Below are 24,421 nucleotides of genomic sequence, written 5' to 3' on the forward strand. Positions count from 1 at the left end.
ACTCTCCTTCTCACCGTGCATTAGGACGATATAGACACACGTCCTCTTCCAGGCAGATTCCTAACATTTTATGTTGATTGGAAATTCTTAATTATTGCCCTGATGGTGGAAATGGGAATTTTCACTGCTCTAGCTCTTTTCTTAAAGCCACTTCACTAATTTGTGAAGCTCAATTATCTTTTGCTGCACATCAGAAATATATTCTTTGGTTTTTCTCATTGTGATGGATGATTAAGGGAATTTGGGCTTTGTTTTCCCTCCTATTTATATTTCTGTGAAACAGGAAGCCATGGCTGGATAATTTCATGTTCATAATCACCCTGGAGTGCTCAAAATTGTGAATATGAATGGGAATATACTTCAGATATTTTACTCATAAGAATTTCTAGGGGTGCCAATAATTGTGTCCAACATGTATTTGAGAAAAAAAAAAAAACATTACCCTCTTATTATCCGATGAAAGGTTCGAAATTTTTTTAATTTAAAGATCAAAAGGATTAACAATGCAGATTAATTTTCACAGCCGCCTTTGATCATATTTACCAAGGGTGCCAATATTTTTGGCCATGACTGTACATACACACATTGTATAAACACACACACACTAGTTAACATTTGAAGTGGATCAAATCCAAATTTTGTTTCCTAAAAACAAAATACACTCTTCTCTTAGGACAACTTTTCTGATCCACTTCAAATGTTTACTTGTGTGTGTGCGCGTGTGTGCGTATATATATATATATATATACACACACACACACATTTTCACAGCCTTGTATGTAATTATATACATACTATTTCAGCTAGTTGCTAAGGCAACTTTTCTAATTTTTATTTAACTTTAACTTAACCAAAAGTGATATAAAATGTAATACAAACTACAAAAATATATTAAAAATAACATGACAAAAGGAAATAAATTCAAATTTTAAAAACCCAAAAACCTGGCAAATATTGACCTGAATGACAAATTACTATAAATGTTTCCAGAGCTTTATAGGATTATTATAGTTTACTAAAACTATAATATTTTCTCATTTATGACAAACTGACAAACATTAATAAAACTATATAGACATTAAATAATACTCCTAAATGCTAGAATTTTAAAATCAAAATGGGAAATATATTAAAAAAAAAAATTTAAAAAAAACTATACCAAACTATAATAGTATCCCAATAATTTCAGGTCAAAATAAGTCATTTTCTTTGAAAACGTAAGCGCACAAAAACGCCTTAATTTCCAAATCATTCCAAAATAATAAATGTACTAATTAAAAACTTTACACCCTGAAAATAACCCATGGAAATATTTAATATTAACTTAATTTTACTGTTGCATTTGGTCTGTTGCAAGGAAACGTATGGACTTGAAGTTGAAATCAGAACACATTAAAAAGCACACAAAATTATTTTACTAAAAAAAAAGAATCACTTTTATTCAAAACACATCCACTGATAAGTACAAAAACAAAGACGATCAATCGTTGTGATGTCAATCAGTTTAGCGAGAGCTTCTGAACAGTGTCGGGGTCAATCAACTGCTTTAGTTTTAGCGAAACAACTGGGGAAAACTCTTTGGTTCGGTGGGTGAGTGCGACCAAAAGAAGAGAAACGGTAAAATCACAACCCAGACAAGATTGGCAATCATTACAGTAACAATTTACAACGGCTTCCTCACAGAAAGAAGCGCTAACCGGCCGAGACGAAGTTACGCTGAAGACGGATTCAACAGGAAGGCCCTGAGAAATCGAGCCTCTTCCTCTCGGCACTCGTCGCTGGCGGTCTGAAGGAGGCGTCTGGGACGTGAGAAATCAAACGGCTCAGTGTGTATTCACTCCAAAGGTCGGAAATGGTTGAGTTTCCCAAGTTGTTTTGAAACCTAGATGAGCTGTCCGGCCCAAACGGGAAGTAAAAAGCAAAGTTCATCGGCGTTCGGTGCTTGTTCATTTCCCGAGGCCGATCTTCTTGGCTTCGGTTTCGTAAATCAATAACCTCCACATTTTAACTATGAAGACCTCGGCCTCTTCGTCCAGCACCTGAGGAGACAAAGGTGAAGAGTTCAGATTGTGGAGCTGTGGAAATACAGCTTCAAAAATGGTGCAAAAGAACAAACTTACCATCGCAACGTCATCCAAGATGCCTTGAGGTGTGCTGTGGGCCATTACCTGAGAACAAACAGCGATTGGTACTGAGATTCAAATCTATTAAATCTATAATGAGTAAAAAGTGTTTCAAGGAACACCCTGAACTAAAATTATTATTTGTCATTAATAATAAATGTGAATAAATATATTCAAATAAATTTCATTTTTTTTTTAATAATTAATAATAAACTGACATTCAAATAGTATTTAATGAAATTATTTAAATATTTACATGTCCATGTCTTTACTAATAAAAAACAAAGTAAATACATACACATATATATATATATATATATATATATATATATATATATATATATATATATATATATATATATATATATATATATATATATATATACACACACACACACATACATATATACATACATACACACACATACATAAAAAGAAAAAGAAAATGTAAAATAAATAATGCATTTAAATCAGCACTCAGCGTCTAATGAAGAAACCTGATAAAACATCTTACCTTGGAGCAAACAAAGTCAACTAATGTGGCTTCTTCTTCACCAATGTACTCTACGATCTTCTTATTGATCCACGGTCGAATACGCTTCTCCATAAGGGTCTGTGAATATTCAAAAATTTGTGAAAAAAAAAAAATTCATAACATTTCTAACACTTTCATTATTAAAACAAAATCCAGAAAAAAAAAAAAAACCGAATATGGGAAAATATAAAACAGAATAATAAAAAAATTTAAATAAAAAAAAAGTTTTTTTTTTTTTTTACTTCTAATAAATTGTTGTTAAATTGTACAAGTGTCATGATTTATTAATCAGACATGGTTTTGGATTAATAAAGCAGATTTGCTGTGCACCCTCACCGTGTCGACGACGGACCAGTCGAGAGGGTAGTTGAAGAGCTCTGGTTTGGCAGTGGGAATCTTCTCGATCAGACTCTTGATGTGTTTGCGCTTCTCTTCTGTATTGACTCCTTTGCCGCCGCCCGCTGCGCTCACGTCTGCTCCCTTCTCCTCATCCTCGTAGTCTAAAGGCACCAGCTTCCTCTTCCGAGGCGCCTCGTCCACTTCGTCATCATCAAAGCGATTGAAGACGCTCTCCACCGCCAGCTTCTTCCGCTTGGCTACGCTGGGCTGTCCTGGGCTACCGGTCGAACCTTGCGACGGGATAAACACAAACGTTTCCTAGTGAAAACTGAGCCAAATATCACTAAGAAATTGTTTTTTTGTTTATTTTATGTGTTATATGATATATTGTTATATAATATTTAATTGTCATTACATACTGAAAATAAAATAATAGTATATTACCAGGTATAGCATTTAAATTATCGATCTTTTCGCTTTCCGTTAGAAAAATAAATGTTAAAAATTTCATTTATAACATTTATCAATTTATTTTTCATTTGTAGGAATTATTTTAAGAAAGGAAAATAAAATAATTCATTTAAATACTATAACTTGAATATTTTCATTTTCATTAGAAAAATAAACAAAATTAATTAAACATCATATTTGAATAGATATATAAATGTATTCTTCATTAACAAAAATTAAAACAGAAAAGTAATATAATTCATTTAATATATTTGTTTTTAATTTTCATTAGAGAAAATATTCAAATATAGTATTTATATTAATTATTTGTATTTATATTTTATTTTTCAATAAAACTTATTTAAAAAGTAAAGTAAAATAAAATAATTCATTTGGATATATAAATAACTTTAATTTTTATTAAAAAAGAAATAAGAATAATTCCTCTAAACACCATATTTGAACATATTTATTAATTGAAATAATATACTAGAATATATTTATCATTTTAATTTTGAATATATTTTTAATTTGATTAGAATATATTTAAATACTTCAAGTACAATTAAATAAATGAATCTGAATATTTAAAGTATATTTGCAAAACAGAAGAAAGAGTAACTCAAATCAATTGTGCGATTTGTATTTGTTATTGGTCATACCATCCTGATTGGAAACCTCTCTCAACTCGAACTCACCTAGTTTGAGGCTAAGGCCGATCTTGGGCCGGTTCTCCTCCTGGAGCGGGATCTCAGGCGGCGAGTTCTCGTGAGGGATGATGATGCCACAGGGCGACTCTTCTCGGGGCGTGTTGGGCGTGGCGTTTCCGCTGGCTGAGGACACCGAGGGGGCGGCCACGATGGGCCGCATGGTGGGTTTGAGGCAGGGTTTTACCTCCTCTTCTTCCTCTAGCTCCTCCCCTTCCTCTACATCATCGTCAGAGGGGACGTGAGGCTTACGTCGCTCTCTCTCACGGCCTCGGTCGCGCTCTTCACGAGAGGGCTTGTGCTCTCTCTCCTCCTCGGGCTCGGGCTTCACGGGCGGCTGCCGCAAACGCTCTGCCTCTTCCTCCATCTGACCAACACAAAAGCATAAGAATGTGAAACAGAAGTGAGCAAAACACTGAGCAACTTTGGTTTTAAGCCACGAAACACTGGTCAGCACTGAGATGAATCACAATGCACACTTTGATTTGAAAAGCAGAAGACAACAAGTAGTCCCATTACACACTGCAAATGAGATGACAAAAAAAAAAAAAAAAAAAAAAAGTATAATATTAAAATACCGGCTCCGTTATTATGAATAAAATGTATATAAAAATGAATAATGTTAAATGAAAATACAATTATTTAAATAAAATTTAAATATTAGATTTACCTATAAAATTTCTCATTCATTAAAAAATAATTAAGATTCATTTAGATACTATACTTGATAAAATTTAAATAATATCATTTGTAACAAATTAATAATTTAAATGAAATAATATTACTCATTTAAACACCATACATGAATATATTTAGCAATTTATTATTTTATAATATATAAAGCAATTAATAAAATTGAAACATGAAGAAAAATCATTTCAACACTATACTTGAATATTTAATTTTCATTAATAACAAATAATAAATAAAATTTAAAGAAAATAATGTAACATTTAAATACTACACTTGAATATATTTAAATTACTCAATTAATAATAAAAAAAATTAAAATCTAATTTAATAAAATAATTTATATAAAATAATATAATTTAAAATGGTACACGAATATATTTATCAATTTATTATTCAATAATACAAAATTACAAATAATGATTGTATCTGAATATATTTATAATTTCATAAATTAAAAAAAAAGTATTAATGAAATTGAAATAAAAGAATTAATTAAATATTACATTTGAATGTATTGGTTTATTTTTCATTAATTAAAAAAGAATTAAAATAATGAAAAAGAATTCATTTAAATACTACATTTGAACATATGTATCAAATTGTCAATAAAAAAAACTAATAAGAAAACAATTAAATTAAATTCATTTAAATACTGCATTTGAACACGTGTATCAATTTGTATTTTTCATTTGATATGTATTTAAAGTGCATTTCACTAAATGAATATGAATATTTGTAGTATCTCAGTGAACTCACTCTGCGCAGCTCAGCGTCTGGATCAGGATGTCCTTCTGCTAGCAGCCTCTGTCTGATCTCCTCCAGCTCTTCCTTCTCCCGCTTCCTGTCACGTTCATCCAGTTCTATCTCCTTCTCTCTGTCCCGCAGTCGCTTCTGAAGAGCGCTGCCCCTGCAGGCAAAGCAGAGAAACAAACCATTTCGGTCACGTCCACATTTTTCAGACAGAGTCTTGAGGACTTTAGCAGCAAGATAACTAGATTTGTTTGTTCTCAAGGTAATATGCCATTTCAGATTTATCTGCTTCTAAAATGTTAAAAAAAAAAAAAAGATCTCAAAAAAAAAAAAAAAAAAACTCACCTGTAGTATTTTGGGTCGTCTCTGTCGTCATCATAGTCTTCCAGAAACTCCTTCAGCCGTTTCCCTTCTTTAGCCTGAGAAAACAATGAGAGAGAAACCTTCAATAATTCAAATATTCTACATATTCATTTTCCCATTTATTTTTAATTTATAAAAATAATTAGCAATATTAAATAATGAAATAAAAATTCATTTAAAATATATATTTGTACTATATCCAATTATTTTTCATTAATAAAACCATTAAACTATAAAAGACAATTCAATAAAATAATTCAATTATTATAACTGAATATTTCCATTTATTTTTCATTAATAAAAATAATCATTATTAAAAAGTAATGAAAACAATTCACTTAAATACTGCATTTGAATTTATCAACTTATTTTCATTAACTAATAAAGAAATTCAATTAAAATATTGAAATTTAAATACTATATTTGAAAATATTTATCCATTTGTTTTTCATACTAAAAAATTATTAAATTACATTTCAATATATCCTTTCATTAATAAAATTAAACGAATGAAATAAATATTTAAATATTATATTTCAATCTATTTATGAATTTACTTTTCATTAGTAAACAGTAATAATTAAGAAAATAATACATTTAAATTAGTGCTGTTAAATCGTTTAATCGTGATTATACATGCATATATATACACATAAATATACACAGTACACACTTATATATCATGTAAACAAACTTATCTTGGATGCAATTAATCGATTTGACAGCACTAATTTAAAATACTATATTTTTATAGTTATCAATTTACTTTGGAAACATTCTCCATATTATCCATATATATTTTAGGCTGAAATGCTTATGTAAATAGATTAGGAAAATAGTTGTTTACCATTTCACGCCGGCGTTCCTCCTCTCGCTCCATCTCCTTGCTGTAGTCTCTGGCTTTCTTCCTCTCCCTGAGCTCCCAGTTCTTCAGGCGCTGTTGTAATTAAAGAAGGTAAATAGTGGATCAAGACAGCTAATCATTCAGTAATGTGATCAGAGAGACTGAAAACAGTCGTTCACCTCCTGATACGCGGCCTCTTTCTCTCGCAGCTTCCTCTCCAGTTTACGCCGTTCATATGCCTCTTCCTCATCTTCCTCACGATCACGCTTCTTCTCCTTATCTCGGTCTCTATCGCGACTCTGTTCTCTGAAAACGAACAGCACCCAATCACAAGATATATGAAGTCTGTACTTTATTGCAGACACAGAACTTCTGAATATGTTAGCATATACATTTTGTAGCTCTACAAAAAAATATATATATATAAATATTATAATTTCTGTATGTAAATGTTGCAGAAATGTATAAATATGAATTATATATAAATAATTTTGCATAAATGAGACATAAATGTTGGTAAATATAAATACAAATTTATGTTATATAAATAAATATTTATAAATAAATTATATTTAATTATAAATAAATTATATTATAAATTAAATAAATGCTGACAAAATTAGATACATTATATATATATATATCTTTGAATAAAATACCTTGTTAAAAGGTATCAAATACAGTTCAACATTTTTCATACTGAAAAATAAATATAGATGTATACATGTATAGAAATATAAATGTTGATAAAGAAAATGTGATTAATACAAATGACAAAATGCTAAATATATAAATATATATTTATGAATAAATACCTTGTTAAAAGGGATCACATACAGTTTGAAAATTTGTATATTTGTATTGATGAATAAATATTCATAAATTTGTAAATATACAGAAATGACAATAGAAAAGATAGAAATAATAATAGAATAAAAATAAAACATGGATAAAAAAAGAAAAATATAAGTGAGAAAATGTTAAAGGTGCCATAGAATATTATGTACAATATTTTAAATTGTTCTCTGATATCTACATACAAGGTATGTGGTTTAGGTAAAGGCAAAAAATCTCCAGCTTTGATCTGATTGGCTCTTTCACAGTCCGGCTCAATGAGCCTTTTTAACACTTCCGCGTTTCTGGCTTCCGGATTGGCGCTTGAGGGTAAAAGTTTTTCCGGTGACAATAGTGAAAAACAAGAATGAATTTGAGAATCAAAGTCTTTTTTTTTTACAAATTAGATCCTATGAAAATGCTTGAACTGCCGGTACTGAACTCTACATAGCGCAAACATTTCACAATTAACTGGTCAGCTCGGGTCATCACTAATACAAGTTTGTTTAATTCTAAATGGTGGCAGTTATAATTCAGTTAGCTTTGCCATTCTGTCCATTTGGTGCTGGCTGTGCATTATGACTCCCCACGTGATTTTCCCCCCCCCGCTACTATTATTATTAAAGTAATGTTGTATTTTCTACTTGCTCTCCTTTGCATTAATGTGATGGAGTCAATGTACATTATACAATGTGCCCTGGGAAATACATATTAAACAGAGATGACTCGGATTCATGGTTATTCTATCGGGATTACGTATTTGTGTTGAGTTTAATATGCTTCAACCGGACTGAGAAAAATGTGCCTCTGGTCATAAATGTTGTCTGTAAATCATTCGCCATCATCCTCAGGCATCTCTCCTTACGTTGTAAGTGAAATCTTATGTACTGTAATGTAACAGGCTACAGCTAGCAAGGACCTAACCATGTCCCTTTAGTGGCTCGCGTTATTTTATTAGAACGCGTTACTTGCTTTCCGTGCCTTTCTGAATACAGACACCAACCCATCCCTGCACTTCACATCCCCTGCACAGCCTGGAACATAACATTTATTTCCATGATCTACTCTCCAAAATGGCACTAGGGTAAGACCCATTTGTACTCACAGGCGTATGATGTGTAGTTTTACAGGTATTTAATCATGTATTTTAATTAATTGCTATTATAGTTTTTGATCTTCTTGTACAGCACTTTGGTATACCTACATGTTTTTTTAAGGTGCTTTATAAATAAATGATTGATTGATTAGGCTACATCAGCTGGAATACTTCAAACCAGAGCTATTATTGTTTTATATGCTGCTAAGATGACACCCCAGAAGATGGGACAAGTATAGCTCCATCATTGTTCAAAGAAAAAAAAAAAGTTTAATAAATAAAGAATTTGTAAAAATCAAGGAAATTTCTTTGGCATTTCTTTTTGCTGTATCGAAAACGTACCGAACCATGACACCGTGAATTTTGTGAACCGTTTCACCCCTAATTTTGACACCAATAAAATATTATAATTACATACACAGACACATATTTTTATATATATACAGTGAGGAAAATAAGTATTTGAACACCCTGCTATTTTGCAAGTTCTCCCACTTAGAAATCATGGAGGGGTCTGAAATTGTCATCGTAGGTGCATGTCCACTGTGAGAGACATAATCTAAAAAAAAAAATCCAGAAATCACAATGTATGATTTTTAACCATTTATTTGTATGATACAGCTGCAAATAAGTATTTGAACACCTGAGAAAATCAATGTTAATATTTGGTACAGTAGCCTTTGTTTGCAATTACAGAGGTCAAACGTTTCCTGTAGTTTTTCACCAGGTTTGCACACACTGCAGGAGGGATTTTGGCCCACTCCTCCACACAGATCTTCTCTAGATCAGTCAGGTTTCTGGCCTGTCGCTGAGAAACACGGAGTTTGAGCTCCTCCAAAGATTCTCTATTGGGTTTAGGTCTGAGACTGGCTAGGCCACGCCAGAACCTTGATATGCTTCTTACAGAGCCACTCCTTGGTTATCCTGGCTGTGTGCTTCGGTCATTGTCATGTTGGAAGACCCAGCCTCGACCCATCTTCAATGCTCTAACTGAGGGAAGGAGGTTGTTCCCCAAAATCTCGCAATACATGGCCCCGGTCATCCTCTCCTTAATACAGTGCAGTCGCCCTGTCCCATGTGCAGAAAAACACCCCAAAGATGATGCTACCACCCCATGCTTCACAGTAGGGATGGTGTTCTTGGGATGGTACTCATCATTCTTCTTCCTCCAAACACGTTTAGTGGAATTATGACCAAAAGTTCTATTTTGGTCTCATCTGACCACATGACTTTCTCCCATGACTCCTCTGGATCATCCAAATGGTCATTGGCAAACTTAAGTCGGGCCTGGACATGTGCTGGTTTAAGCAGGGGAACCTTCCGTGCCATGCATGATTTCAAACCATGACGCCTTAGTGTATTACCAACAGTAACCTTGGAAACGGTGGTCCCAGCTCTTTTCAGGTCATTGACCAGCTCCTCCCGTGTAGTTCTGGGCTGATTTCTCACCTTTCTTAGGATCATTGAGACCCCACGAGGTGAGATCTTGCATGGAGCCCCAGTCCGAGGGAGATTGACAGTCATGTTTAGCTTCTTCCATTTTCTAATGATTGCTCCAACAGTGGACCTTTTTCACCAAGCTGCTTGGCAATTTCCCGTAGCCCTTTCCAGCCTTGTGGAGGTGTACAATTTTGTCTCTAGTGTCTTTGGACAGCTCTTTGGTCTTGGCCATGTTAGTAGTTGGATTCTTACTGATTGTATGGGGTGGACAGGTGTCTTTATGCAGCTAACGACCTCAAACAGGTGCATCTAATTTAGGATAATAAATGGAGTGGAGGTGGACATTTTAAAGGCAGACTAACAGGTCTTTGAGGGTCAGAATTCTAGCTGATAGACAGGTGTTCAAATACTTATTTGCAGCTGTATCATACAAATAAATAGTTAAAAATCATACATTGTGATTTCTGGATTTTTTTTAGATTATGTCTCTCACAGTGGACATGCACCTACGATGACAATTTCAGACCCCTCCATGATTTCTAAGTGGGAGAACTTGCAAAATAGCAGGGTGTTCAAATACTTATTTTCCTCACTGTATGTATATGTACACACACACACACAAATACATACATGTAAAAAAATTGTTAAAAGGTAAGGTAGTGATGACTGGTGAGAAAACCGGTGGATAAAGTGAAGGCTATGTATACATTCTGAAATCAAGACACAAGCACTTGATGACATGACGTCTCGTGTACCTGGATTGACTGCGGTCTTCGCTGCGGTCGCGGCTTCTGTCTCTGTCCCACTCTCTCTCCCTCTCTCGCTCTTTGGTGCGCTCACGGTCTCGATCTCTTTCTCTCTCCCTCTCGCGCTCCCGCTCTCGCTCCCGCTCCCTCTCTCGGTCCTTCTCCCGCTCACGGTCCCGTCGTTCGCGTTCCCTCTCGCGCTCCTTGTCTCTCTCCTTGCGCTCCTGCTCCAGCTCTTGCCTCTCCTTCTCTCTCTTCCCCTTTTCCTCTTCCAATTTCTGTGGGAAAACGGGGAGGGATTAGCGACTGCTCACGCACAAGACAGAAGTACATGACACAACATCACTCTATGAGGAAGTGGTTTACAGTCCCTGCCATTCACATATGCACTCATATACAGGCACCAAAAGTCTGAGACCACTAGAGTATTTTAATGCAATAAATGTTGAATTATAAATTACATTATCAGCATTAACGGGTCAAAATTTGAATTAAAAAATGAACATGAATTTGAGAACGTCTCAGTATGTGATATTTTAATGACAGCATCACTGGAGCAAAACCTGACGATCATGTTCTCCAGAATGATCTGAGATCAAACAAGAGTATATTTAGCTTCAATGGATGTAAAAGCAAATCCAAAGAGTCACATGATCAAATAACTATTTGATTAGTGACACAGAAATAATGCAGAGCCTTAAAAGTGATGTGGGTAATTTGAGAATTGTAATTGAGTTTGAAAATCTGTTTGGTGGCGCTAGTGAGACAGAAATTACACTTTTCACTTTTAAAATGTTCTTCATGCATATGTCAGCTTGTTTCTGCCACTAAATAAACACATAAAGGTAATTGCGGCTTTCTTACAATTCTGACTTTTTTTTGCAATTCTAAGGAAAAAAAAAAAACAAATTACGAAATATAAACTCACTATTGAGGAAAAAGTCTGAACTGTGACAAAGTCATAAAATTTTATAAAAAATAAAAAAAATTGCGAGATATTAACTCAGAATTCTAAGAAAAAAAAAAAGATTAAATTGGAATCGTGAGAAAGTGTCAGAACTTTGTATCTCGCAATCTTACGAATATCCTAAGTAATCGCAGTCTGAAAAGTCTGAATTGCGAGAAATAAACTCAATTGCAAGAAAAAAAAAAAAGTCTTCTGAATGCATTGTAAATATATTTAAAAGACTAATTTAATACGAAATATGCTGAGCGCATATATATATATATATATATATATATGGCGAGAAAATGTCAGAATTTTAAGAAACTCTGAATTGCAAGGGAAAAAAAAAATCTCCTGAACTCAAATATATTTAAGTCTAATTTTATATTTTACTTTAATTTATATTATTTTTTAATATGTTTAGTTCATAGGTTTGTGAGTTTATCCGAGATAAAAAGTCGCAATTACTTTTATTATGTAAAAGAAACGGGTTTCCAACATGCATGTCTGATCTCAGTTTTAAATATTTTCATAAAACGTAATTTGAACTTTTTTCACTGTGGACTCTTCGACTTTTGAACATCTTGCATGATGACAGAGGACACTATCTAGACAAAACAGCGTGTAAATCAAGAAATTCTTTAGCAATAAACAAAAGGAAACCTGTAAACCACTTTGGAGATATAAATTTGACGTTGCAAACAACTGAATAAGATCAGAAACAGTTGAAGGCGCTGTAATTTCCGTCTCATCAAATGATCAACAGAAAGAGGCTTTAATCCTTGTGAAACTAGTTGTTTGTGCACTTACAGGTGTTGACTAGCGACTCACAGTGCTTCCGTGGGCCCTACAAGCCTTTATTGTTAGGCCTGGGAGGAAAAGCAGGTCAAAGGATTCACATGGAAAAATAAAAAACAAGCTATTCTCTTTGCTTGCAACAATCTCACAAACAACTTCCATACATTTTGAAAATGTTGCGACAGGAGCATTGCATACTGTATTTGTTAGATTTGCTTCTTTTTCTTTGCAGTTTCTTTGTGGTTTTGATAGAAAAGGCAACAAATGAAGGTGTAGAGACTGCTTACCCCACTGCAGACGACACAGGCCCTCAGAGGATTGGACTGAGCAATTATGAAATGCACTGAAGAGCAGCATGACACCCACGGCTTTAGTCTCAATTCAACAGCTCTCGCATCGCAGTTCGACAAAATATCTGACTTCTATCAACAGCGTCTACTTCCCAGAAGACCAAAGCCTCCTGAAATTATTATAAATATATTTAGTCTAATTTTAATATAAAACTATTTCGTAACGGCTGAACCATGGGTGTTACGCAACTGTGAGCAGCAGCAGCAAATAAAACAGGAGGTGAAGACGAGACAGGAAAACAGAACTAACTGTAGATACAGGCATTTAGCTGAAAATAATTACATAAACGCGTGTCATTTACAAGCGACGCTGCTTTTAAGTAACATTTCTACTCGTGAATTTGACAGGACAGTCTAAAGGAAGTCTTAATATTATTAACATTTTACATCAAGTCTTCATTCTAGTAATAACTACAGCACATTTAAAACTATTGGCAGAAAGTAGATGTCCCTTGGAAACTGAGAAAGTTGAAGCTAAATGACTAAAGTACTACAAATGATAAAAGCACATTGAAAAAACTACTAATACTGAAATTAAAATAAACTCAAAATAAATAAAAATAAAATCTATTTCAAATTATTTAAAAATATTTATATTATAATAGTATGTAAATAACACTTATTTACACAGATATCTGATCTGATCATCATCAGTCTGTCTCGAATGACATGAAGGAACAGAACAAACTGAGACAGACTAAATCCAGACGAACTGTGGCAATGTCTCCAAGACGAGATTCTGTGTAAAACTTATTTATTTATGTACGCATGCATGCATTTATAGGTTCGCTACGCATATGGGACTTTTTGCCAAAATGTAACTGTAATCGCCCAGAAAAGTCATCTCTCCTCAAGATGTATGATTTGAGAAATCATTTGTGTCCGTGACGTGTCAAAGTTTAATATTTAGTGTTGAGGTTGAGTTTATGAATTAAACATCAGGCGCCAATTTCTGGGATTTGAAGTAATTCTGTGTGACTTTAGCGATACAAAACGTTAAACCCACTCACACTCACACACTCTCGCACACAAAGAAACACTTAAAATGAAAAGAAAAGAGTGCAAGCAAGCTATAATGAAGAGAGGTGATTGCAGACTCAATCACAAAGTGAATTCATACCTGTAAAATCTTCAGAATGTCCGCGTGCTGTGGAGGGGCGCCCCCTACTTTCACAAGAGCCGAATGGGCCAATTCACTGTTATTCAAGTCAGCAGTATTCATTAATGCACCAACATCACTTTTACTAGCAGACCCACACAGCTTCACTGGCCGCCCATGTCTCAGAGAACCAGAAAACGAGTCGTTTGGCAGTTTATCCCTTTTCTAAACACTGTAGACATGATCTAACAACCTCTTTTGTATTTTGATATTAAAACCACCCGAATGAGCTGAATTTCAGAGCGAGTCGGTGCAGTTGCCCCTGTGCGAGTCCTTCAGAAGGGGGCGCCCAGTACAAGTAGAGAAAAATGGAAAGCTCATACTTACATCCTATTCTTGCAACTTTTTCCAAAGCTGAGAGATTCATCTTGGTTTAGTCACCATATGATCTCTATCATAATGGTGGGGTTTAATGAATAGATTAGCTTTTAGGGAAGTGCACAGAACGTCCATGCATTGTATGTGTGACTACATTTCCCACCCATCACGCTACAGTTTACACAAGCTACTGCTATAAACGCTCTGGACCCGAATGAGGCCCAGGCTTAAACTGATTTCTACACTATATCATCAAGTTTAAAGCTTAAATGTAATAAAAGTTTTGCTGAGCTAAATGGAATTGACAGGCTAAATAGCATCTACTCATGCTGGTGTGTTGTCAAACTAAACTAGGTGTAAAGAGGCTGTTGTGCTCTACCTGTGATATGGAGTAAATTAGCAAGTGTTTTACCTTGTGTGTATCACGGAATTTGTTGATCTCTCTGGAAATCAGATCTCTTTTGTCATCTTCCATTTCCATGGCACTGATGTCATCCTAAAGAAATGGAAACCATGGTTAAAATAGATAATATACCATATATATATGACCCTGGACCACAAAACCAGTCTTAAGTCGCTGGGGTATATTTGTAGCAATAGCCAAAAATACACTGTTTGGGTCAAAATTATTGATTTTTCTTTTATGCCAAAAATCATTAGGATATTAAGAAAAGATCATATTCCATGAAGATATTGTGTAAATTTACTACTGTAAATATATCAAAACGTAATTTTTGATTAGTAATATGCATTGCTAAGAATTCATTTGGACAACTTTAAAGGCGATTTTCTCAATATTTAGATTTTTTTGAACCCTCAGATTCCAGATTTTCAAATAGTTGTATCTCAGCCAAATATTGTCCGATCCTAACAAACCATACATCAATGGAAAGCTTATTTATTCAGCTTTCAGATGATTTATAAATCCCAATTTCGAAAAACTGACACTTAAGACTGGTTTTGTGGTCCAGGGTCACATATGTATGAAGAGTTTGGTTCCAAAACGCTATAAATCCATTTTGATTCATTTGAGTAAAAACGTGTTTTCTTTACCAAGAAGGTGGCAAGATGAAAACCACTATTTTCTGTTTCAAACTTTCACATAGCATCTTTAGGTTATAATAACATTAAAATTTCAAATCCAGATTTTGATTTTCAAAGATTTATTATAAAAACTGATAATTTTCCCCAAAATGCAATAAATCCATGACAATTTTGTTTTTTCAAAATAAATCAATGAATCAATATAAAAAAAGTTATTTTTCACATTGAAACGGTTGAAAACACACAACAAAGTTGATCCACATATGACAGCCTTGGTCAGTACTAATCTTATATACAGGCACTGAACTAAAAATAGCCTACATTCAATCGGTCATCGCCTCCAAAAATTAATTCAACAGATTATCTTGTTAATGCTTTAAATTAATTATAACAATAAAAGAAAATTTCATCATGAACATCATCACAGCTCAACTTGACTTGACTTGAAACCACAGAAATTCCAAAATGACATATCCCTTACATTCAACTTCCAAACGTGCATTGATCTTTGCCATGTTATATTCATTTAGTTGACTAGTGCTATACGGTGTATTAACAAAAACCATTAATGGCATTAATAAAAACACTTACACTGACAAGCTATGCAATATCGCGTTCATAATCGAATGCAATTCATCTGCGATTATGAACGCAATATTGTGTAGCTTGTCAGTGATCTCCGGCTCTGTGTATTAAATGCCGCTCCATCTCAAAGCACGTGATGGAGATTCACTAATCACAGACCCGGCTTTACTGACAAGATGCGCATGACAATCACATGCGATTTATCATGCAGCCCTAATCTTTGTTTGTTTGTTGATCACAAAGCACAAAGTAGATGAGGAAAACTAGGATGCCGGGTGTATTACCCCCACAATAAGGGCCACCCTAACGTGTACATCAAACAACCGGCAAAACATTAAAGAACAAAAGGCCAAGATAAACTAAAGCCTACCTCATCCTTCTTTTCCCTCCTCTTTTTGCGGCGACTCGACTCATCGTCCTGAGACTGAGCGTTCAGCTCACTTGAATACTCCCGGATCAGGCCGTCAATAGCACCTTTGACAATTTGGTCCCGCTTCTTAGTTTCTTCATCCAGAACCTCCTCTTCCTCTTCACCAGCACCATCCTCTGCCTTGCCATTCTACCAGACACACAGATCAAAACTCAGCATCTTTGTGGCAAAACGCATCTGAGATTATCGCAAAATTAGTAGCCAAAAATACCACTGAAATTTTTATATCATTTATTTAATATTTATTTCATATTATTTGAACACTACATTCTTATATTAGTATTAACCTCGCATCAAACTGTTACACTTACTCCATTTTCACTGGTGCTCTTCTTCTTTGCTTTCCACTCATCCAGTTGTGATTTGGTTTTGGCATCGACTTTGACCAGAAGTTTCTTTTCTCCAATCTGCAGCTCATGTAGCAGCCGTAGAGATCGTAGAGTAGATTCAGGTTCTTTGTACTCACAGAAACCAAACGCTGTAAGCAAAGAACAAAAAATATGTCTGTGAGGAGCCAGTCTGGCATATTCACAACATTCACAGGCAATGCAAATAGGATTATATGATTTTCAAAATAAAAAAAAAACTGACATTGCCATATTTTCTTCTTCTGCAATATATTTAGCAATTTGAAAAAAAGCAGCAATTTTCACCGGATCGTTTGAATAGCTAGCTATATTCAGAAAGAATAAATCGTTCTGGAGTTAGTGGGTTGATTTTGGTGGGGAGTGTATCTGCATAGAAAAAATAAAAAAACTAAGTAAAAGCTTTACTTTAAAGTTTTAGTTTTTTTTGGGAAGAATTTGGTAAATGGTTATACTACTTTGAAATGGTTACTGAAAGAGGCTCGAATTGGTTCTTGTAAAAAGGTAAATCAGAGTTTTAAAAAAATATTTCCACTTAAGTTTTCATAGGCCTCATTCTCACTGTTTTTGACCACTTCAATGACTGTAAAATAATAATTGTCATTATTTTATTTTAATTATTGATTGATTTAATTACAGATTGTGATTTTATAAAAATATTAAAATAAGAACTATTGTAATAATACCATACAATAAAAAAAAAAATCTATTTTTTTTTGTGTAAAATTACAACACTAATATTTGTCTTAATTTATTCATTTTCAAACAGTAAACCATCCAGCTGTTATTTTAAGGAGTTGCAGGCAAAAAAAAAAAAAAAAAAGGCGCTGCTGATTTCAGCTCAGAACGTAAATGAATGAAGCTGTTCTCAGACACTGAAACATAGAATCATGAACACGTGCGTAAATACCATGCTTGAGACCGGTGAAGCATTTATTTATTTAATTCAATCACAGCCTGCATGATTTGATACTCACACTAAGCCTCATCTCGATATTGATTTTTAGTGAAACTAACCGGGCTGAGAAGAAATCAGTTTAGGGGTTAAAAAAAAATATTTACCTTGGAGTTTCCCTGAGGCACCTTGAACTCGTTTCCAGCTCAATACCAAACCACATTTCTGAAAAACAAGTGGTTATTATTAATATCAATCCAACTAACACTTAACATGAAATGTTACCAAGACCTATTTCACTTTAGAGTAAAACTCAAAACTATTATCAAGTGAAACTTTTTTCATCTCTGATCTCCACAATGCAGAATGAATAAAGAATGCATAAGTGATTAATTGTGATTATTACTGGTTGAGCTTTGAGACTGGATCTGATGTGATACTCACGGCCAGCAGCTGTCTGATGAGCATGTCAGACGCTTTCTCAGAGATGTTGCCCACAAACACGGTGGTCGTGGGGCCGCTGCTGTCATTGCTGTCTTTTGCCAGAGCAGCGCTTTCCTTCCTGGGAGCAGCAACTTTACTAACCACAGTCATCGTCGTGGGCACGAGAACCTGATACATTACATCACAATTACAGGATTAGTTCACAACAGAATAAACATTTCCTGATACTTTACTCACCCCCATGTCATCCGAGATGTTCAAGTCTGTCTTTCTTCAGTCGAAAATAAATTTTTTTGAGGAAAACATTCCAGGATTTTTCTCCATATAGTGGACTTCAATAGGGATCAAAGGGTTGAAGGTCCAAATTGCAGTTTCAGTGCAGCTTCAAAGGGCTCTACATGAACCCAGTCAAGGAATAAGGGTCTTATCTAGCCAAACAATCAGTCATTTTCAAAAAAATATACATTTTTACATATTTTTAGAATACAATTTAGTCCACTAAATGGAGAAAAATCCTGGAATGTTTTCCTTAAAAAAACCTTAAAGTCCGTGTAAAGAGAATTCTGAGAATTGTTTCGAAACACATTACAAATGTTAGAAATGTATTGATGAAACACATTACAAAGACTCTGAACTATGTAGTACTTAATTGTGGAGTTAAACCGTTAAAACCGTTTTTCACCAATTTTGTGTTCAGGATTTTTGGGGCGGGGCTAAAACGGTGGTTCGATGACGCAATGGAGCCCCGAGCGTGGCCCCGCCCCTAACACTATAATAATAATAATAATAATAATAATAATAACTATGTTGAGAGGTCAAGTTCTTAGTTTGTCTTTTTGAATGTCTGTGATGTTAGGTATACAGATTCTAGGGTGGATACCGGGGTCTTAGCCCAGAGACATCAATATGTGGCAGAATACATACCATTTAAAAACATGGAGTGTTCACAATTCGCATCTAAAAACGCATGGAAACGCGAGCTTTAATGCTTTCTCTTCTTTCAAAGCGCACCGGAGCTTGTGCTCTCCTGGTGTTTGCCATTGCTAAACCATGAGCCGCGCTCGCCTTGAAGACGAAAAGGTTTCAACTCACTGCGGCGCGCGTCTACAATTAAATAAACTTGCACGCTCAAACATGTATGGCTGTATAAATCCAATTAAGCTACTAGAGGTAGCATCCATTCAGGTTGTAGCGGTATTTGAGAGTTGAGAGAGAAGGCTGCTTTCCCGCGAGTGGGCGTGGTTTCAGCGCCGACAGCAGACACGCCCCCAGCGTTTGAGAGTACTGCTTATTTTTCAAAGATTTTGATAACTTATTTTAGTTACTTGGCGGTTTTTTTTTATCATTCAAATTTGGCTGGGTGGTTAATAACACATTTTTCTGTTGTGTGACAAACTCAGAACACATTTTAATATCACTTTACACGGACTTTAAGTTCTTTTCGAATGAAGAAAGAAAGACATGAACATCTTGGATGACATGGGGGTGAGTAAATTATCAGGAAATTTTAAATAACGAGTGAACTAATCCTTTAATATGTAGCCATGTGACAAAAAACTAATGTGATGGTGACTGATAAAATGAGATATGGCTTCTCTATGAAAATCTGATTCAACATGATGCATCTCCATAGCATATTTTGCATATTAAGATATTTTGGTACAAACATATGCAAGTAAATATTGCTGTTTATTAGTGTGCATTGCTCCATATAAATAAATTGTTAAATATCTTTATTCCTTGCGTTCACTGATTGAAAAACAGTTGAAAACATGCCTTGTTTTAACGAGATTGTTACTTAATTCTAAAACTAGGGCTGGGTATTGGGCCAGATTTCACAAATTGATTCGGTTCAATAGGATATCTCTCAGGTACAGTACACGTCAATTTTTCTTAAGGAAAATAATCTCTCAACAAATGCCTTAAAATACACGGAGATCCCTGAAAGGTTCAAATTAACAACAGAGTACCAATTTCAATATCAGTTTATATTAGATGCAATAAAACGCTCAAAAAAACTGCTGAATAAAGACATTTTATATTTACATTATGTTTTATATCAATTTTGTAACAATGATTAAGTTTCTAATGTATATTGTAATTATATAGCTATTCTTCTAATTATGTAGTGAATCTATTTAGCAAACTGCTCCTCTCTGAAGTTATTTTTTCTAGCTAACTAACAAAAATTATGGACATTGAATGACTTTCCTAAAATAAATATGATGTTATGTGACATTGCTTACAAGCTGTTTTAGTGACATCTCTCTGTGGTCGAAACACTGATTGAGCAATTACATGAGACAGAATACATTTCAGTAAGTTGTACTGTTTCTTTCAACACCTTCTGATGTTCATTCATGTTTATTTTGTGCTGTAACTAGTACTAAACTGTCACACCACATTAAAGTGTCATGAAACCTCCCTGTTTTAGCACTGGTCTTTCACACCTTAGATTTGAAAAAGACTCCAGAAACGGGCATGTAAAGCTGTGGAAAAGTGGGAGTGAAGAGGGGAGAAAACAACCAATAAAACACAGACCTACAACACACTCATTATACAGACAAATGAATATCAAAAAACTGAGCAGAAAATAAACAAAAAAACAACGGAGGTAGGGACTACCTTGATATGTTTTAAAAATATAATAATAATGATAACGAACTTAAGAGGTCTTATTACAGACTACTAACAACTACAACGAACAAATCAAATATGTTTTGATAAATTATTTGAAATAAACATCAGCAGAGATACATTCTCAGAACAAATGACACATCGGTTTAAAACATAAAAAATGAAGGCGTAGTTAATTTTGTGCTTCCTTTTTAGTCTATATCATTGTTTGCTGTGTATCACAACAATCCATCGTGTCATCGCGTTCATGATCAGACGTGCCGCTGTATCAGTGCCCTTTATTGCGCATATTTCATTTGAAGACGACATGATGTGCACGCATACACGGTGCTGATTCATGTTTGGAGCACAAGAGAATATGAAATAGGTTCACAAAAACTTGAAACATGCTTGCTTCAGTCCGGATATGAACTATGATCCGGATATGAACGAGCGTTGTTAAACTCATCGCAGTGTTCAGCGCAGAAACTGCTCTTCTCATGCGCTCCAGGCATTGTTACATATGAAATATTGTTACGGTCATGTTTACAGAGGTGAACTGACAGCGCGGAAGCTCTTTCATGAGATTTTAAATTCTCTGCTGTAATACAGCACATTCTCATGAATAACACTGAGAAAAGCTCAGAAAACTGATGACAGACGCGTACTCTCCAGCCACTCACCACTCCAAATTAACAAATATACATCACTTTTCGTGACATTTCCCTTAGTAATAGACACGAGTGCTACTGTTGTTTTCACTGATGTGCAGCCTGTAAATATGTTAATATCTCAAAAAATGTTTTAGGGTTTCATGACCCTTTAAAGCATGCCAAAAAATGTTTTTAACTCTGTAATAAAACTGTTACTTTTGACATGAAATATAGTCTCAGCTTTCAAATTCTGTCAAAGCTTATTGTGATTATTATATGGGATGTGCGCACAATTAATTTTTAGTGACGTTTTATTCACGCATCAACTGAAAGAAAAAGATCTACAAGATCAATTCTTGGGATTAAAGAATCGATATTGGTTCTTCAGAATGAAAATCAAATAAAATTTGGATATCAATATTTTTAACCCAGCCCTATAATACAGCAATACTTTTTATAGTGGAATATACTCTTACATACATACATTTAGACTGGAAATGACTAAACTAATTCAAAGAAATAAAATTTTTCTATAATTAAATAACATTACCGCAGGGGCTGGAGTCATAATGCCCATGTGGACAGGAATCATTGGGGTTCCTAGAAAGGAGAAAAATCATCAACATCAAAAAATAATGTTCACCCTAATTTGAATTTGTCACTTACATTTGATAATCATTTAGGCTCATTTAACATAGAAACTGTTCACCTAGCAATGCATAATCTAATGCTCTCAAAAAAAAAAAACTGAACAGACCATAACCTTCCTTGAAAATATTACATGCAGCATGACAACAAATCTGTTATTCAAACTTTGAATACTCAAAGCAAGCAACACTCTCTGAGTGCTCAAATGCTCTGGATTTCAATGAAAGCTGCCATTATAATCAATATGCATGCATTTGGCTGACGCTTTTATCCAAAGCAACTTAGAGGTATATATTTTGCCAGTATGTGTTCCATGTAATTGAAACCCATGATCTTGCTGTTGCTAACTCTATGATCCAATAGTTGAGCCACATGAACACTAATACGCCTACACAAGGTCTGATAAATCTAGTTTATCTTGATTACCAGGAGGCATCGACGGTGGAAACCCAGCAAACTGTGGTGGAGGGATTCCTGGCGGCAACGTTGGGATGCCTATTTGTGGCCGGTTGAGATGAGGAGGGAAAGACATCTTGGGCAGAACACCCACCTTAAATAGAAGACAAACACATCATTAACTGGGATTCATACAATGTTTAGGCTGCTACAATACACACACTGCTCCGCTGACACAATCAAGATCTTCTCTTAAGTTAGTTCTGCAATTCCCCTCATAGTTTACAGTAAGTATCTATAGTACTATTACTTGAGTCTACATCTAAAGCTGTTAAATTTTATGTTGAATGCATTTAATTTATAGCACATAATCACCAAAAATAAACACCAAATCAGAAAATCTTGAAAGACCAATCAGCTGATTTTAGGATGATGTGAAACCAACGGACAGCTCTGAATCAGCCTGAATTCGACCTGGAACCAGCTGAAAGTTCATGTTGATTTTTAGAAATCAGTTGAAAGGTTTGAAATAAAGCTTAATCTATTCTAAAAGACATGAAATTCCCTATATTTTAATAAACTGCCCTCTAAAATAAGCAGCAACTGGAATATAAAACTGAAAGTACTGAAATCAGCTTGAAATATTGTAAGGAATGAAAATCAACCTGAACTGAGCTAAAAGGACTGAAATCAATCAGAGATTAACTGAACGTGCTGAAATCAGATGAAAGGTCTTACATCAACGTGAAAATCGGCCTTTAAATTGTTTTAATGTCAATGTGACTAACCATTGACGTTAGCTAACCAAATAAACAGGTGTACGATAGCTAAAATTGTGTATAGTGCGGAAATTGTGTTGCTTATATGAAATGTGGTCATTTTAAACCGATAAATCAGACCGGTTTGTCAAAAAACGCCAGCGGGAATCATTTCAGTCAGACCGGGCAACTGCTAGCCGCGAGCTAACGGTCACAAAAAGCCTTTATTCTGACCTCTCTCAACAGATTAACTCGTTTTATCAAAGTCCTGTACGAAACAATGAAAATATGAACTCAAAACGATAACCAATACTTCGATAAATCATACTCACTCAAACCAAATCGATATCAACTCGCTTCTCGCACGGAAAGTTCACCGGATCCGTAGTAAAAGCAACGAGCAATCGAACCTGCAGTTTCCGGTGAAATGGAATTCTGGGAAAATAACGGGCAAGTTAAAAGACCTCTCATTTAAAAAAAGAAAAAAGAAAAAGAAAGAAAAGTTAAATAAAATAAACAAATAACAAATGAAATGCAAATATACAATAAGTTTGGTCTTAGAATTTCTGGGTGTGGGATATGATACCATGACCTTGTTTGTTGATTTTCAGATTTAATTTCACAGTTATTTTTAACATATAAAATTACATTCAGCATGTACTTCATAAAAGTCTGCAAAAAAAAATAGTTTTTCCTAGTATTGTTTTACTGTTCTTTGCGTATTATTATTATTATTGCGTATTATTAACCCTATTCTCTGTTGATTCTAAATAAAACATGAACTCAGAATGTCCCACAGCAGAATTATTCATTAACTTCCAAGCTTTTATATTTGTATTCAATTAATTGCGCATGAAATATATTAACAACACCAAGAAAATATTCAAATTAAATGTATCTCTGGTTAAATCTAACAAAACGGTCAATAAATTTCCAGGGCGAATTTACCCCGAAATAAATCAAACGTATTTTTATGGACATTAAGAAATAATTTCTTCTTGTTTTTATCCTTTTGATTTTTGGTGTGAAATTTAACCACACGTTTCTTCAGATTCGCCTTTCTAGGCCGCAAACTGCATTTGAGTGACAGGTGACG

At 34.3% G+C, this 24,421-nt stretch overlaps 1 protein-coding gene across 2 annotated transcripts; it reads right to left on the reverse strand.

Annotated features, from left to right (window-relative positions):
* Positions 1-1,396: 1,396 nt before the first annotated feature.
* Positions 1,397-23,760, reverse strand: rbm25b (RNA binding motif protein 25b). 2 transcript variants are annotated; one of them, XM_058756180.1, is made up of 19 exons: positions 23,658-23,760; positions 22,598-22,721; positions 22,074-22,123; positions 20,705-20,743; positions 18,255-18,422; positions 17,978-18,035; positions 16,862-17,028; positions 16,491-16,679; positions 14,904-14,987; positions 10,930-11,198; positions 6,984-7,110; positions 6,808-6,897; positions 5,943-6,016; positions 5,604-5,754; positions 4,146-4,521; positions 2,995-3,287; positions 2,638-2,736; positions 2,121-2,168; positions 1,397-2,039 (listed from the first exon to the last, which is right to left on the reverse strand). In XM_058756180.1, the coding sequence occupies exons 2-19, from the start codon at positions 22,701-22,703 to the stop codon at positions 1,947-1,949; spliced, it is 2,481 nt and encodes an 826-aa protein (XP_058612163.1). In that variant the 5' UTR covers positions 22,704-22,721; positions 23,658-23,760; the 3' UTR covers positions 1,397-1,946. The 2 variants fall into 2 exon arrangements, with proteins under 2 accessions (XP_058612163.1, XP_058612164.1); XM_058756181.1 differs by lacking the exon at positions 20,705-20,743 and having other exon boundaries at positions 1,400-2,039.
* Positions 23,761-24,421: the final 661 nt, after the last annotated feature.

The sequence above is a fragment of the Onychostoma macrolepis genome, chromosome 20, assembly GCF_012432095.1.
Source record: "Onychostoma macrolepis isolate SWU-2019 chromosome 20, ASM1243209v1, whole genome shotgun sequence".
NCBI lineage: Eukaryota > Metazoa > Chordata > Actinopteri > Cypriniformes > Cyprinidae > Onychostoma > Onychostoma macrolepis.